Genomic DNA, 16,764 nt, shown 5'->3' on the forward strand with positions numbered 1-16,764 from the left:
TTAGCCACACCAGAGAATGCTCCCTTCCAAACGCCCTAGGGAAGCCAGCTGAGGATGTCAAGTCCTGCTTCCAGAAGGGCTTCCAGCCCCCTGCTGCCTGAGGGGACTGAGATGTGGTTCTGCTCAAAGGCTGGGAGAGAATAAAATGGCTCTCCTACTCTCAGACACCCTAGGGCCTCCCCCCACCCCCAGCCACCTCCCTACTTTCAGGTTCATCTCTCTATTCTAATTCCCACAGGCTACAAGAATATCCTAAGAAACATCCTCAATAATGTCAGTGGTTTTACGAAAGTGATTTCCCAAACCCTTCTTCCTTAGGAGGCCAAGCTAAACAGGAACAAAGAGTACCCACCATACACCCATCCTGTGCCAGCAGCGGTGGTCATGCCAGAGTGAACGGGTTCATACTTGGGAAGCATTAAAAGCCTTTTGGCCTTTCTTCCTCTCATGTAGAACTCTCAAGAGCTGGCATCTGCGAGCGGATAAACCTCATCCACTGGGCAGTGGTCCGTAAATATTTGCTGAATGAAAGGCTGTCTGGATGGGTCTAATTCACCATCAGAATCGTGCTGGCATACAAGCCCAAAAGGGAAATTACTAGCCTGGGTTACCCCACCTGCCCAGTAGCTCTGAATGACAATCTCTTTAAGTCCAAAGCTTCCTAGAGCAGACTGGAGAGTCGTATGTGTCTGTTTTATCTAGGAAATGTCATGTGCCCAGCTGGAGGGTGGACTTGGTCTGGGGACACAGCACAGACTAGGAGTTGGGGGAATAAGGAACAGCTGGGAATAGAAGGGAGCAGGTGTGAGGCCAACCCCCAAGGAGGCCCATCCCAAAGATCCTGACCCATCAGGACTCGGTCCAGCTGACAGAGGGAAGGTGGGGCCTGTGACCTCCCTTCACTTTGTGTCACACCGGGCACATTTTCAAAGGCAGAGGTCCCTGGGAGGGGCTGAGCTTTGTGTTATCTCTTTGATCCACAAGAAGGAAGACCATGTGAATTTCAGCAACAGGCCTCTGACTTGTGAAGGCCATTGGCCCTGGATCAAAGAAGGCTGTATGGGGAAGCAGCGGAGTTCATATGCGCTGGGGACTGAGAGGCAGGTGGTAGGGAGAAAGCTAGCCAGAGCAAGAAGTGCTTGGCCTCTGAGGTTCAAGCCAAACATGGCAGGCTGCAGCCATACCTGGGGAAGAGGGACTATGGTCTGCAGAAGCTTGGACTGCAAGTGCTGAGCTGTATTCCAAATTTTCTGGCCCCAGGGGAAGAAGCCTGCAGAATGTGAAACAGAAGCAGCGGTGTCAGGTATGGACAGTACATAGAGACAGACTGGCCTGGGTTCAGCCCTAGCTAAGCCAGCCCCTAGCTGTGTGGTTGCCAGGGTGCTGCTAAACCCCTCTGAGTTTTAAAGGTGGGACACAAGTAGCAGCCTTACAGGGATGATTGCATCCTCATTCATTCACTTGGCTACTCAACAACTTTCTCTTGAGTGCCTGTTATGAGCCAGCCAGTCATTAATTCAATTATCATTTATTGACTGCCTATTAAGTACAAAATATTGTTCTAGGCTCAGAATTACAATGATGAACAAGTCAGACCAAATTCCATAATCTCTTGGATCTCCTAGCAACCAGGAGGCAGAAAACAGATACACAAACCAAATAAACAAATTTCAGGTGGTGGTAGGAGCTATGAGGAAATAAAGTCTTAGCCAGTGATGAGGAAGGCAACTTTAGACGGAGCAGTCAGGAGAGGCCTCTCTGGGGAGGTGGCCTCTGAAATGAGTCCTGAATGACAAGAAGGAGCCTGTTGTATGAAAATCTGGAAAATGGCATTCCTGGCAAAGGCAGCAGCAAGTGCAAAGGCTCTGAGGTGGTGGAAAGTACTGGACATGCTAGAGGAACAGAAAACAGGCCCCTGTGGCAAAAGTAGAGTGAGGGGTAGGCGGAGAGGGCAGGGATGGGGTGAAGCAGGGTGAGAAGGTAGAAGCCGAGGCGGGCGGATCATGAGATCAGGAGTTTGAGACCAGCCTGACCAACATCGTGAAACCCCGTCTCTACTAAAAATTTAAAAATTAGCTGGGCATGGTGGCATGTGCCTGTAATCCCAGCTACTCAGGAGGCTGAGGCAGGAGACTCTCTTGAACCCAGGAGGTGGAGGTTGCAGTGAGCTGAGATCATACCACTGCAACAGAATGAGACTCCATCCCTCAAAAAAAAAAAAAAAAAAAAAGTATAGGCTTGGTTCTAAGTCCAGGGGGCAACCAGGGGAGAATTTGAAGCAGAGGTCTAATTCAATTTAACTTAATTTTTTAAAAAGATCATGCTGGATACTAGCTGAGCAAGAGGCACAATAAGAAGACCAGTTAGGCAGCAGCTATTATGGGCAACCAGGCTGGAGATGCTGCATCTTGGTTGAGGGTGGCTGGAGTAGAGGTGGAGGGACATGCATAGATTGGGGCTGTGCTTTGGGGGTACAGCCAACAGACCTTAGGGATGGATTGGATGGCTGATAGAATAAAGGATCAAAGTTGACTCCGAGGCTTTTTCTGGAGGGCTGGTGGGTGGGGATGCCAATGACCAAGATGGAGATGACTGGCACAGAGGGCAGGAAGTGTGTGCCCTAAGGGGAAGCAAGACAGCTCACTTTGTCCGGGTAAAGTTTGAGATGCCTGTGAGACATCCAAATGGGGGCATTAATTCTGCATCTGGGAGGAGTCCTATGCTAGAAAGGTATCTGGGAGAGGCATAAGAGGGCAACACTGGGCCGGGCATGGTGGCTCACACCTGTAATCCCAGGACTTTGGGAGGCTGAGGCGGGCGGATCACGAAGTCAGGAGATCGAGACCATTCTGGCTAACACGGTGAAACCCCGTCTCTACTAAAAATACAAAAAATTATCTGGGTGTGGTGGCAGGCGCCTGTAGTCCCAGCTACTCAGGAGGCTGAGGCAGGAGAATGGTGTGAACCCGGGAGGTGGAGCTTGCAGTGAGCCGAGATCACACCACTGCATTCCAGCCTGGGTGACAGAGCAAGACGCCATCTCAAAAAAAAAAAAAAAAAAAAAGGGCAACACTGTAGATAGCAAAGAGGGTCTGGGCACTCCATGCTGGACACCATTGTGTTGATCAAATTTAACAACATGGAGAAGACACTAAACACTATGCACCTTGAGTGATTCTGAGCACTGGGGCCTTAGCAGGGACCACAGCTACCCAAGGCCACTCTTTACTATAGGATACCTCTACTACTGCTGGGATCACTAGCCTTCCATCACCTTTGCAATTACTGTTACTATACCAGAACATTTCACAACATGGGCTCTGGAGGCCAGTCACCTGGATTCAAATCCTGGCCTTGCCACTTACACCCACTGGCTGAGTGGCTTTGGACAAGTTACTCAACCTCTCTATGCCCCAGTTTTCTCATTTGTAAATGGGAATAATAATGGTACTTAACTCATAAGTTGGCAGTGAGGTTCACATTAATAAATGCTAAGCACATAGCAGAGGGCCTATTCATGGTTATGACCCAGTGAGGGGTATCAATCATTGCCATTCTCACTGCCACAGCCTCACTGGCCACCATTTATTGAGCCCTAACTAAGTGCCAGGTCCTGCATTACCTGTTTTAATCCTCACAAATCTGAAGGAGGTTAAGGTATTGTCACCTCCTATTACAAATGAGGGAACTGAGGCCCAGAGAGGTGCAGTGCTTTGCCTGTGATTACATAGCTTGAGAGTGGTGGAGCCAGGATTCAGCCCAAGTCCATGTGCCTAACAGCCATGATCTTGACCACCACCCTCCACTGCAGGCAAGGATGGTGGCCTCTGGCCCACAGCAGGAGACTCACAATGACGCTGTGATTTCCAGAGCTTCTCCAGCCTGGTGGTTCAGGGCCTGAGAGCTTGGCCTGCAGGTGCATGCATTCACTGCATGGCTCCACCAGTCAGGGACTGGCAGTGTCTTGTGATTTCCCCTTGACCTTCCACTTTAACTTGTTCCATGAACTCCTCAGGAGAGACACCTCTGGCAAAGGGCCTGAGGTTATTCTGCTGGGCAGATGCTGCTTCAGGGTGGGGGTTGGGAACTACTTTTCCATCCTATGAAGAAAGCCAGACCCAAGGTTCACCAACCTCCACTTGAGCACCAGTAGCTGAGCTAACACTTTTGAGGCAGCACAAAGGCCCCTAGGCAGAAGACAAAGGAGCAGGAGGAAGCGTCTCATGCCTGGAAAACCCCATCTCCACTGCCTGTTGCTTCCAGGAGCCTGCTCCTAGCCTATGTCAGGAACAGGATTACAGTGACTGAGGCCCAGGAGGCAGAGAAATAGGTGGGTAATGGTGTGGGCCTGGAGTCACAAGGTCTTGGGTTCAAACCCTAGCTCCAACATTTAGTAGCTATGTGGCCACAAGAAGTCTTAAAAACTCACTGAGTCTGTTTCCTCATCTGTAAAATGTGCATGATAATACCTGTGCTCTCGCAGGTTTGAGGATTAAAGGAGAAAATGCAGGTGAAGCATTTTGCACAATGCCTGGCCCATAATGAAAGCGCAATAAGAAATGTCATGTAATCAAATACCATGTCCTGTCTACATTCTTCCCCTCAGAAGGATACCTCAGGTGGCTGTAACTGTAGGAGTCTGGGGGCAATAGTGATATTCTCGGAATTGGTCATTTCTTCATTTTAAGGAGTGTCACTGATAAAGCCAAGGATAAATGGGCAGAGTCCAAAGTCCCTGGGAAGAGGGGACTGAAGAAGTTGAGCAAGTTATGGGGGCCCCAGCATGGATAGGCACACGGAACGATTCACCACAAGAAAAGGGGGCGGGCTGCAGCTTTGGGGCACTCCTGCCCTGGTGCTGTCAGTCTTGCACTGGAATTGCAAGATGGTGGCTTCTCCTTTGGGGCCTGTTGGCATCTTCATTTCCACAGAGGCTGAGGGGTCCTGGGGAAGATGATATGAACAGAAACTAATTCCAAGAACCCCAAATCTTCTAGGCATGCAAGATGGTACCCTAGAGCTGGCCTGAAATGGAGAGGATAATGTCCTGTTTTCTCCGTTTCCCACCTGAAATTTGTCAGTCATTGTAGAGTTAACAGATATCAAAGAGGATTGAGGGATAGTTCTCTAAAATTATGGTTAATTGAAGAGATTTCCGTAGAACTTAAGTCGATCGTAAATAAAGTCATAAACTTGGAAAGGCAACTCTCAGCATAACACACCTGCACCTCAGAATATGCATGACTTAATGGTGGTGCAAAATGCCCATTGCCAGAGAAGGAGAAAGAGTGTAAATGAATATTTTAGGACTATAGTGTCAGCTGAAGGTTGTATTTTATGACTCTGGAGTTGTAACCATGGAATATGATGCCTTGTTTAAAGTGTGAGAAAACCTCCAAACAGCTTTTGCAGGATCTTCAATCAAAACAGGATGATGCCAGGGCCAGGGTGTCAGATGAGCCCAAGAGGCAGGGTTGGCTAAAATGGTAAAGGTGCCACCTTAAGGGGAGACTGGTAGCTCTGGCCAGAGGATCTCAAGTTCTCAAGTCCTCAGTTCTAGCACAGTCCAGAAATCATTGCCTACAGTTGGGAAGTTTGAAAATCTCGGGATGGCTTACCAAACCACTGTCAAGCAGGGATGTGCCTTATAGCAGAGGAGACCACCATCCTGGTACCAGAGAGACTCAACTGAAATCTTGACTCAGCCACTTCCTATGTGACCTTGGGAAAGCTACTTAACCTCTCTGAGCTTCAGTTTCCTGTTACATTTATTTGTTCAGCAGATATTAGTCAAGTGCCTGCTATATGCCAGGAAATCTCCTAGGTGCTCGGGACAGAACAGACATGGCTTCTGTTCTCATGGAGTTTACTATCTACATGTTAACTAAGTAATGACATAATTGATCAATTAATTATGGAAAATCATTAATGATGGCAAAATATGTGGTACTTAGAAAGTATATGATGGGGGAGGGGTTATTCTGTTTCTATAAAGATCCTTGAGGAAGCAGCACTTGGATTGGGACCTAAAGGCGGAGGGCAGGGGGCAGTCAGGCCCAACGAGATAGGGAGGAAGTTTCCAGAAAGAGAAAATAACACTTTCAGAGACCCTGGAGCAAGGCAATGCTTAGTGAATCAGAAGAGCTGCGAGGAGGCCAGGGTGGCTACAGATAATAGGGAAGGAGAGACTGGCATGAGGCAAGGCCCTGTAAGGTCCTTGTGAGTCATCGGGTATTCCACTTTATCCTGAGTGACAATGGGGGTTATTGACGGTTCCAGCAGAGAGAGTGGTGTAATCAGGCCCATGCTTTCCAGTATTACTCTGGCCTCTGTGAAGAATGGATAGAGGCTGCAAAGCAATCCACAGATTCAATGTAATCTGTATCAAAATACCAGTGTCATTTTTCACAGAAATAGAAAAAACAATCCTAAAATTCATATGGAACAACAAAAAAAGCCTGAATAGCCAAAGCAATCTTGAGCAAAAAGAACAAAGCTGGAAGCATCATGCTACCTGGCTTCAAAATATATTACAAGGCTATAATAACCAAAATAGGATGGTGTTGGTATAAAAACAGACGCATAGACCAATGGAACAGAATAGAGTCCAGAAATAAATTCACATACTTATAACCAACTGATTTTCAACAAAGGCACTACGAACATGCATTAGGGGAAGGACACTTGCTTCAATAGTGCTGGGAAAACTGGATAACCATATGCAGAAAAATGAAACTAAACTCCTGTCTCTCACCATATACAAAAATCAACCTAAAATGAATTAGAGACCTAAACTTAAGAACTGAAACTATAAAACTACTGGAAGAAAACATAGGGGAGTTATTACAGGATATTGGTCTAGGCAAAGATTTTATGGCTAAGACCTCAAAAGCACAGGCAACAAAAACAAAAATAGACAAATGGGACTATATTAAACTAAAAAGCTTCTACAAAGAAAAAGAAACCATCAACAAAGTGAAAAGACAACCTGTTAAAGATGAGAAAATATTTGCAAACTATTCATCTGACAGGGGACTAATGTCCAGAATGTGCAAGTAACTCAAACAACTCAACGGCAAAATAATAATAGTAATAATCATCCCATTAAAAAGTGAGCTAAGGACATGAATAGATGTTTTTTCAAAAGAAGTCATAAAAATGGCAAACAGGCATATGAAAAAATGTTCAACATCTCTAATCATCAGGGAAGTATAAGTCAAAATCACAATGAGATATCATTTTACCCTAGTTAGAATGGCCATTATTAAAAAAGCAAAAAACAACAGATGTTGGCAAGGATATGGAGAAAAGGGAGCCCTTATACTTTGTTGGTAGGAATATAAATTAGTACAGCCACTATAGAAACCAGTATGGAGATTTCTCAGAAGACTAAAAATAGAACTACCATATGATCAAGCCATTCCACTACCGAGTATTTATCCAAAGGAAAGGAAATCAATATATCAAAGGGATACTTACACCCCCGTGTTTACTGAAACATAATTCATAACAGCAAAGATATGGAATCAACACAAGTGCACGTCATTGGATAAATGTATAAAGAAAATGTGATATACATATATACACACACATACATGGTGGAGTACCACTCAGCTGTTAAAAAATGAACTTAGCTAGGTGCAGTGGCATGCGCCCATAGACCCAGTTACTTGAGAGGCTGAGGCGAGGGATCTCTTGAGCCCAGGAGTTCAAGTCCAGCCTGGGCAATGTCCAGCACAACTCTATCTCTATTTCTTTTTTTTAGAAGAGTGAAATCCTGTCATTTGCAGGAACATAGGTGGAACTGGAGGTCATTATGCTAAGTAAAATAAGCCAGGCACAGAAAGACAAATATCACCTAACACTCATACAAGGAGTTAAAAAAGTGGATCTCATGGAGGTTGAGAGTAGAATGATTGATAGTTCCAGAGGCTGGGAAGGCTGTGTGTGTCCAGGATTGGAGGATGTAGGGGATGAAGAGAGGTTGGTTAACAGGTGCAAACACACAGTTAGGTCAGTGGTCCCCAACCTTTTTGGCACCAGGGACCAGTTTCATGGAAGACAATGTTTCCATGGACAGGAGGTGAGGGATGGTTTCAAGATGAAACTTCCACCTCAGATCATCAGGCATTAAATAACTTGCTCAACACTCCCTCCTGCTGTGCAGCCCAGGTTCTAACAGGTCCCAGTCCACGGCCCAGGGGTTGGGGACCCCTGAGTTAGGTAGAAAGAAGAATAAGTTCTAATGTCCAATAGCAGACTAGGGTGACTATAGTTAAAACAACGATGTATTGTATATTTCAAAATAGCTAGAAGAGAGAACTTGAAATGTTCCAACACATAAAAATGATAAACTCTTGAGGTGATGGATGTCCTAAATACCCTGACTGGATCATTATACCTACCGTGTTAGGCTTTTCTTGCATTGCTGTAAAGAAATGCTGGAGACTGGGTAATTTATAAAGAAAGGAGGTTTAATTGGCTCATAGTTCTGCAGGCTGTACAGGAAGCATGGCATCAGCATCTGCTCAGCTTCTGGGGAGGCCTCAGGGAGCTTTTACTCATGACGGAAGGTGAAGTGGGAGCAGGCACTTCACATGACCAGAGCAAGAGCAAGAGAGGGAGTGAGGGAGAGGTGTCACACAATTTTAAACAATCAGATCTCGAGATGACTCACTCACTATCACAAGGACAGCACCAAGCCATGAGGCATCCCTCCCCATGACCCACACACCTCCCACCAGGTCCCACCTCCAGTACTAGAGATTACATTTCAACATGAGACTTGGGAGGGACATTCAAATTATATCACCTACTGTACATGTCAAAAAATAACACATATACCCCATAAAAGTGTACAAATATTTTATAGCAATAAAGCTTTTTAAAGGAGTGCTCCAAGATAATGTTCTCAATGCAAAAAAAAAAAGTGTGTGAAGTGATTGATATGTTAATTAGCTTGATTTAATCATTCCACAATACATACATATATCAAAACATCACAGTGTATTCCATAAGGACATACAACTATTGTCAATTAAAAATAAAATTTTAGAAACTGCAAAACCAAAAGATGGATGGGCTGGAGGAGGAAGGAGGCTTGGAGACCAGGAGGGGGCTTCATGGCTCTGGTTAACTTGGAGTGTGACATGGCTTGGGGTAGAGCAATGGCAGTGATGGCGGGGGACAGAATTGAGAGCCACTTAGATGACTGCCAGGTGAGTCTCTGGCTGGATGTGGGGGTGCGGGAGGAGTTGAGGATGTCCCCTGAGCCTCTGCCATGAGGAAGTGGGTGAATAGTGCTGACACTCCAAGATGGGAAAGTCTGGAAGAAGGCTAGGCTTCTGGGAGGAAAGGATGAGACTGATTTTGGTTGGGTTGGGTTTGAGAGCAATGTGGAATATCTAGTTGGGTTTCTAAGACTGGAGGTAGGCAGAAGGCTCTGGAGTCACTGTCTTTCCCCCAAGACCTGCGTTTCTTCTGGAATTCTTTGTTGTCCACCTGGTTGTGCAGTCCAGATTAAATGAGACCATGTGGACCAAGGGCCTGATTAGAGACTTGGCCACACAGAGTGGCTGCGCCTGCTCTGCAGCTCCTGAGCCACTCCCTCCCTCTAATGTTTCTCTTTGGTCCCTGCTCACTTTTCACCTGAGTGCCCCTCCCTTCCCACCTTCTCTTCTTTCAGGTATCTTTGCTTCTGCCTGCTCCGTACATGTCTGTTCAGTCCCCAGCCTTCTCCACTCCTGTGGTGGGAGGTTCCCTCTTTGTCCTGCTGATTCCCTGCCTCACAGTCTCTGGGATCTCAGACCCATAGGTATCCCCATCTGTTTATTCCCCAGGATCTCACACTCAACATGGGAGTAGGGAAGAGCAGGGGAGGAAGGGCCATCACTCTTCCTGCAGAGCTGCATCTCCTCTAGCGTCCCTGTCTCCGCTCTCTCCTTCACCATCCATTTTCTGTTGGAGACCTTACCCTCTCATTCCTCCACAGCCTGCCTCCTAAATCACTTCCTGCTGCTTCTCTTTCCTTCCTCCCTAGTTGCAGCTTTGATGATGGGAACAACCTCTTCTTCGTTCTCTGTCTCTGGTCTCCCCACCGGCCACCTTCCTCGGACACCAAACTATATCATTCATCCATTACTACGGGACCAAATCATCTTTCTAAAATAGGTCTGGACTTGTACTTCTTGCTGAAAACCCTCTTCTCCACACCTACCGTGACTCCCCTGCACCTGCAGAGGAAAGTCCAAACACCTCGGCAGCCCCATCAAGGCCTTCACCCAAGCAGCGTGCCCTTCCAGGCCTTCTTGCCTCTGAGGGCCTGTTTGCTCTGCCTGGAACCCCTCTATTTCTTCCCTTTGAGCACACTCCTACACCTTTTTGAAGGTTCGGGGTAAAAGGCCCTTCCTTCACCATGATCCCTTTCCCCAGTACAGTCAAGACTCAGCCATTGTGCCCAGGGCTGAAGACAGTTCCACCTGGTGTAGTGAGCGCCAGTGACAGGACTGTCGGGAACCAGTGGGCCCAATGCTTGCTGGGAACAACATTGACAAATCTCTCGTTTGTTGGCTGGCTCCTGTGGCTTATCTCCCTGGTAATGTTCGCGGTGAATTTATTTACATCAGAAGGAGACAAACTCTGCCTCAGATGTCAGACATCATAGCCTCCTGCCAGAGAGATACTCAAGGCAGAAATGCTGTGCAACTTGATAAAACGAATCAACAGCACCACTAAACTGGATTTAAAGCCAAGCAAGGCCAGTCTTGCCTACCTTCTCCCCCTTCCTGCTTCCTGGGGCCTGGGCAGCTGGGTTGAGGTTAGCAAAGCAGGAAGAGGGGAGGAGAATAGAACCTCAGCTCCTCTACTTGGCATTCAAGGACCTTCACAGTCCAGCTCTTGCCGTCCTGCCCAGCCCAGCTCTGTCATCTCTGCATGTCCCTTTCCGTTCAGATGGCCCTGCCTAATAAGTCCCTAAACATGCCACGATCCCCAACTTCAACTGTCCTTGCTGTTTTTCTGCCTAAAACACCCTCTCCCCTGAGGTTTACCAGGCAGGCAGCCCTCAGCTGATGTATGCTGCCAGCTCAGTGTTGGAAACGAAGCCAGACTCTGACTATGTCTCACTGTTACCACCTGGTCTAAGCCACCATCGCCTCTCACTGGATTATCGTGGTAGCTTCAAGAGGCCCCCAGCTTCTTCCTTTGCCCTCTTTGGTCTGCTATCTACCTGGCATCCCAAGGGATCCTGTTAATACACAAATGACATCATATCATCCTTAGCCCAGAACCCTCCACTGGCTTCTCAACTCATTCTGAGTAAAAGTCCACATCCTTACACTGGCCTCTCAGGTCGCCCTGCCTCTTAGCTCGGAAGCCCTGCCTCTACTAACCTCATCCCCTGCCACTTTCCTTCTTCTTCCTGCATTCCAGCCCCTTGGGTCTCTCTCTCTCTCTCTCTCTCTCTCTCTCTCTCTCTCTATATATATATATATATATATATATATATATATCTATATATAGATATATATATATATCTTTTTAGATGGAGTTTCTCTCTTATTCCCCAGGCTGAAGTGCAATGGCACAATCTCGGCTCACTGCAACCTCCACCTCCTGGGTTCAAATGATTCTTCTGCCTCAGCCTCCTGAGTAGCTGGGACTACAGGTGCACGCCACCATGCCCAGCTAATTTTTTTTTTTTTTTGTATTTTTAGTAGAGATAGGGTTTCATCATGTTGGCCTAGCTGGTCTCAAACTCCTGACCTCAGTTGATCCACCCGCTTCGGCCTCCCAAAGTGCTGGGATTACAGGCGTGAACCACCGCACCCAGCCCTTCGGTCTCTTGATGCTCTTCAATGGTGCCAGGCCTCTGCACCCTGTGGCCTTTGCATTTGCTGTTCCATCTGCTGTGAATGCTCTTCCCCCAGATAACCATGTGACTCCCTCTCTCATTCCTTCAAGTCTTGGTTCAAATGTCAACTTCTCAGTGGGGTCTTTCCTGACCACCCTTTCTGAAATGTCCATACCCCCACTTCCAACACCAGACACCCCATTTTCCTCTGCACTTACCACTTCATTTACCATAGAGTTAATTATTTATCTTGGAGTTGTCTTTATCCTTCTGATCAGAATGTAAGCTCTGGGAGGATAGGAATTTTTGTTTTATTCACAGCTGAATCCCCAGCACCTAGAACAGTGGCTGACACATAGTAGGTGCTCAGTTAGCATTTGTTGAGTGAATGAATGAATGAGTGAATGAATATTAATACAAATTCTGTCTCTACCATAAAGCCCTTCCTACCCATGTGCTATCACTGCGCCTTGAGCATCCCTGTCATAACTATTCTGTGTTGCCATTGCTGGCTTGCCTGCCCACCTCCTCTCTCAGAAGAACTTGAGAGCAGAGAAGAAATCAAGCTTTTCACATTGTAGTGCTGGCCCTACCCAGTATTTGGCCCACAGTAGGTGCTCAGTTAATGGGTGTAGGAGGGAAACCTTCATAAGCACCCACTCTGGGAGAGTAGGTGTATTTCTTACATTTCTGCACTCATACAAACTTAGAAGTTAGCAGTGAGAAATGCTATGAGTTGGCTCATGATTGTCTTGACCCTGTAAAGAACATTAATAAGAGTAGTTCAGAACTGCTAAACAAGATCACTTTTATCTCTAGCCCAGATGGCTCCTATAGATCTGTTAATCTGATCTCACCATTGGAGGCCTCACAGACATACCCACTTCTACGTGTCCAAAACTGAACTCCTGGTTGCCTTCCATACCACAAGGAGCTCCCTTCCTGGGTTTTCTGCCTCAAGAAATAGCACCTTTCATCCATCCAGATGTTTATACCAGCAACATGGATTTTATACCTCCTAGTTGCTGATTCCTGGAGATTCTCCTTCCTAAATATCTCTCAAATAAATCCTTTCCCACCCTCCACACGACCTTAGCTCGATCTCATCCAGCCTCACCTGGACTTTGGTGACTTTGGTGATACCAAGAGCATCCCATGTGCTTCCCTGACTCAGACCTCCTTTATACCATAGCGAATGTTCTTTCTAAAATGCAAGTTTAATCATATTTCTTCACTGCCTTTGATCCTTAAGATGAAATGGAAGGAAAAAGGAGAACTTTGCATTAGCATCTACCACATGTCAGTCACTGGCTAATACTAGTTACTGTCACATTAACTATCTAATTCAGTTATCACAACAGAGAAGCAAACTGAGGCTTAAAAAAATAAATTTCCCAAAGTTATGCAGATGACTGGGAAATTGTGGAGCCTAAATTCAAATCTAGACCTTTCTTACCCTAAAATCCATTTCCTTTCCAATGCACTCCCCTGTCTCCAAATCTTTTTGGCTCAGTGCTCTCTGCCTTGTGACTTCTCCTACATGCCATTACTATCTTGTATTATTCCTCTTTTTTACCCTGTGATGAGCCATCTAGAGCTGTTTATCTTAGACATGCCTTGCACATTCATATTTCTCTGCTTATGACCATTTAGTTCCTTCTTCCCTGAAATGTCCTTCCCTTTCTTCTCTATCTAGTGAACTCCTACTCATTCATCAAAACCCAGCTCTAATGACACTTCCTCTGTTAAGGCTTCTCAGATGGACTCATCCAAACAAAGTCATTTGCTGCTTTATCTATGTCCACAAACTGTGAATTGTACTCTTGGGAGACAGAAGGATGTACTGCAGGTAAAGCCCATGGTGAGTGCTAGGGGCTTGAAAACCAGACTACTCATGTGAGCCTCTTGTCTCTGTGCCCACAGCTGATGATGCCTGTGGTGGGACCCTGCGGGGCCAGAGTGGCATCATCTCCAGCCCCCACTTCCCCTCGGAGTACCATAACAATGCCGACTGCACATGGACCATCCTGGCTGAGCTGGGAGACACCATCGCCTTGGTCTTCATTGACTTCCAGCTGGAGGATGGTTACGACTTTCTGGAAGTCACTGGGACGGAAGGCTCCTCCCTCTGGTAAGCACAACATCCCCTTCATTTCCTACCCTATTCTCTGCAACTGTGAATTACTAGGATGCTTACAGTCTCCTCAGCGCCTGGACTCACAGCCAGAGGCCTCTTAGCCTCTTCCGTATACCTACTGTTACAGTCCTTTCATCTCATCCTAATGAAAAAGCACTACATATTTTTAGAGCTGGGATAATTTTTATAGCGATTTCAATATCTGATTTGAAACGTGTTCTTGCTGAAGAATTTTATGATGGGTCTTGGTTGAATAACTTGCGTTAACACTAAAAATGTTCTGGTCTCAGGATGTGGACAGGGTCTAGTAAAATGATTTGAAATATTGTTCCATTTCTGGAAGACATATGCATAGCATCCAAAAAGGGACTAGAACCATAAGTGACCATTGCTGACACAAGAACATTTTTAGCCTTAATTCTTCCCACTCCAGGGGTCCTGAGACATCAGAAAGGCATTATGTCTCGGTGTCTGAAGGGCTAAAAAGTGCAGGCTCTTCTGTAGTGTGCTCCGTGGAGAGTCTTGGTTGTTGATGGGTTAGGGAGGATATGAGTTATTGAAGATTTACAGCCATCGTGTCTTGTCTCCCAGACTTGGGCTCGCAGGATGTGCTCAAACTGAGCATGGCTTAAGGAAGTATCTAGCTTCCTGTTTGGGTGACAAGCATCACAAGTGGTGTTGTGGCATTTGGAACACTCTCTTGTATTGTCATTGTGGCTGTGTTATCAGGAGGACTTTTGTTAGCACATCAGGAGCCAATAGAAGGATATGTCCAGGTGTACTTCAGACAAGGATGGGGCATCATTGGAGCCTTAGTTGCTGCATGGTGTCAGCTGAAGGTGGGGATTCCACTTCCTGGCGTCAGGCGGGCATCGCGGCATTGGCTCCCAGGGGGCACCTTGGTGGGAATAGCAGTTCTGGTGGAGGCCCTGGGTGCGGGGCTGGGCCAGGCCGAGGCTGGTGGGGCCACGCTCCAAGAGTGGATGGACGGAGGGGATAGGAGTGGGTGGGAGGAGGTGTCACTGAGGATTCTGAGCGGAGCAGAAAGTGGGTGTCTGCAAGAGTCAGAGAAGACAGAGACGTGGCAGTCAGTGGGAGTAGGGAGGAGGAAGATGGGAGGGAGAGGAGGAAAGGAGGGGAATGGGGCACATTTATTGCACACCTTCCCTGTGCCAGGTTTCATGGTGGTAGGAACACCAGTTGAGTGAGACATGGTTTTTTAAGGAGCTCATTGTCTATTAGGTAAGAAAATCAGACAAACCATGGTAGGAGCCAAGTGTGACTATTAAATATTTAAGAGGGATAAAGGGGGAATGGATTCTTCCCAAATATAGGCTCAGATTTGGGAACTAGTGTAACCAGAAAACTCAAGTTTCCTGGTGCAGTGGAAGGTGAGCCAACATGGGATTCAGAAGACCCTGGTGTCACCGCTAGCTTGTCACAGGAAACTGGCCAGGTCATTTCCTACCCTGGTCAGAGGGCTGAGAGAAGCACAGGTAAATGAGGACAACCTGCTCTGTGGGGGGTGACAGTCTATAAACTAGTCCAAGAGCAAAAGCTGGTGATTTTAAGCTAGGAGTTGGGTTGAAGGTTTAGGTGAGTCTTCACTCAACTGGAATCCTGATGACCTACCCAGTGTGAAGACCCTTGGACCTCTGCCTCTTTTTGTAAAATACCTGTTTACTGATTGTAAATGTAATGCATGTGCTCCTTGTAGAAAACATGGAAAATCGACAAAGGTATGGAAAAATTCAAATTATTAAAATTTTGATGTACTCCCCCTTGACCTTTTTTCTTGGCCTAGGTCAAGCTAGCTGGCTATTTATATATATTTTAATGTTACCAAATTAGGATCAAAAAATATCTGTAGTTATATATTTTTAGCTAATCATTGTGTCATGAAATTTTTTCCTGTACCATCACAGATGCCTCCAAAATATACAAGGTCTGATAGTAATATCATTTGTTGACCCTTTACTACCAATATGTGCCAGACAGGTTATAAGTTCTTTAGAGCTGTAATTTCATTTCATCTTTATAAAAATTCTATGAATATGTAGCATAGTTTTCCTCCTTTTACAGAAGAGGAAAATGAGGCCCAGAGAGTTTATACTACCAGCTTGAGATCACACTGGTGAGTAAGGAGCAGAGCTGGGATTCAACCCCAGGTTAGTTTGATACTAAAGCCTGTCTTCCAAGCCATGACAGCATACTATTATGCTATTAACATGCGATATCTGTCATGGGTTTTCCAGGCTATGTAGCATTCCCTTGTACGTCTGTAGCATAGTTTACTCATCAGACCTCTTGTTAGGTGGTTCCCAGGTTTTCACTTCTATAAACAGGTGCCAAGATGAATATCCTTGCCAGTTCCCTCTCTTCCAGTCCTAAGGCCTTTTCCACTCACTTGTTCATCCGCGGGCCAAATGGTCTCCTATAGCTTCTGCCCTCCAGGTGTGAGTCTACACATTGTCCAAACTTTTGGAGTGAAACAAATCTGAAAGAGTTCCTTTTCCTACTAAGTCACTCAGTGAGGAAGGAATTAAGCAGAGGAAATTGTTAGGGGAGTCATTCAGAACTCTTTGCTATAAGATTAAATTATAATTATTTACAGGGTTGGTGTCACCACTGCCAGGCAGGATGCATTTGTTGTTCTAATTTATACTTGCATAGCAATTATGGATAAACAAACTTGGAGGCTCAGGATGTATGTGTGGGAAGAATCAGCTCTCTCCCTTGCCCCTCTCCTTTATGGATCCCTGGATTCCTGTAAAGG

General features: G+C 46.2%; 1 protein-coding gene across 1 annotated transcript in view; it reads left to right on the plus strand.

The window, feature by feature from the left end:
- Positions 1-16,764, plus strand: part of CSMD2 (CUB and Sushi multiple domains 2) — a 649,885-nt gene that overhangs the window by 232,309 nt on the left and 400,812 nt on the right. The window contains exon 5 of the mRNA XM_015134762.3: positions 13,775-13,982. Coding sequence (XP_014990248.3) covers positions 13,775-13,982 — 208 coding nt within the window. The remainder of the gene's footprint in view (positions 1-13,774; positions 13,983-16,764) is intronic.

Source organism: Macaca mulatta, chromosome 1, assembly GCF_049350105.2.
Source record: "Macaca mulatta isolate MMU2019108-1 chromosome 1, T2T-MMU8v2.0, whole genome shotgun sequence".
NCBI lineage: Eukaryota > Metazoa > Chordata > Mammalia > Primates > Cercopithecidae > Macaca > Macaca mulatta.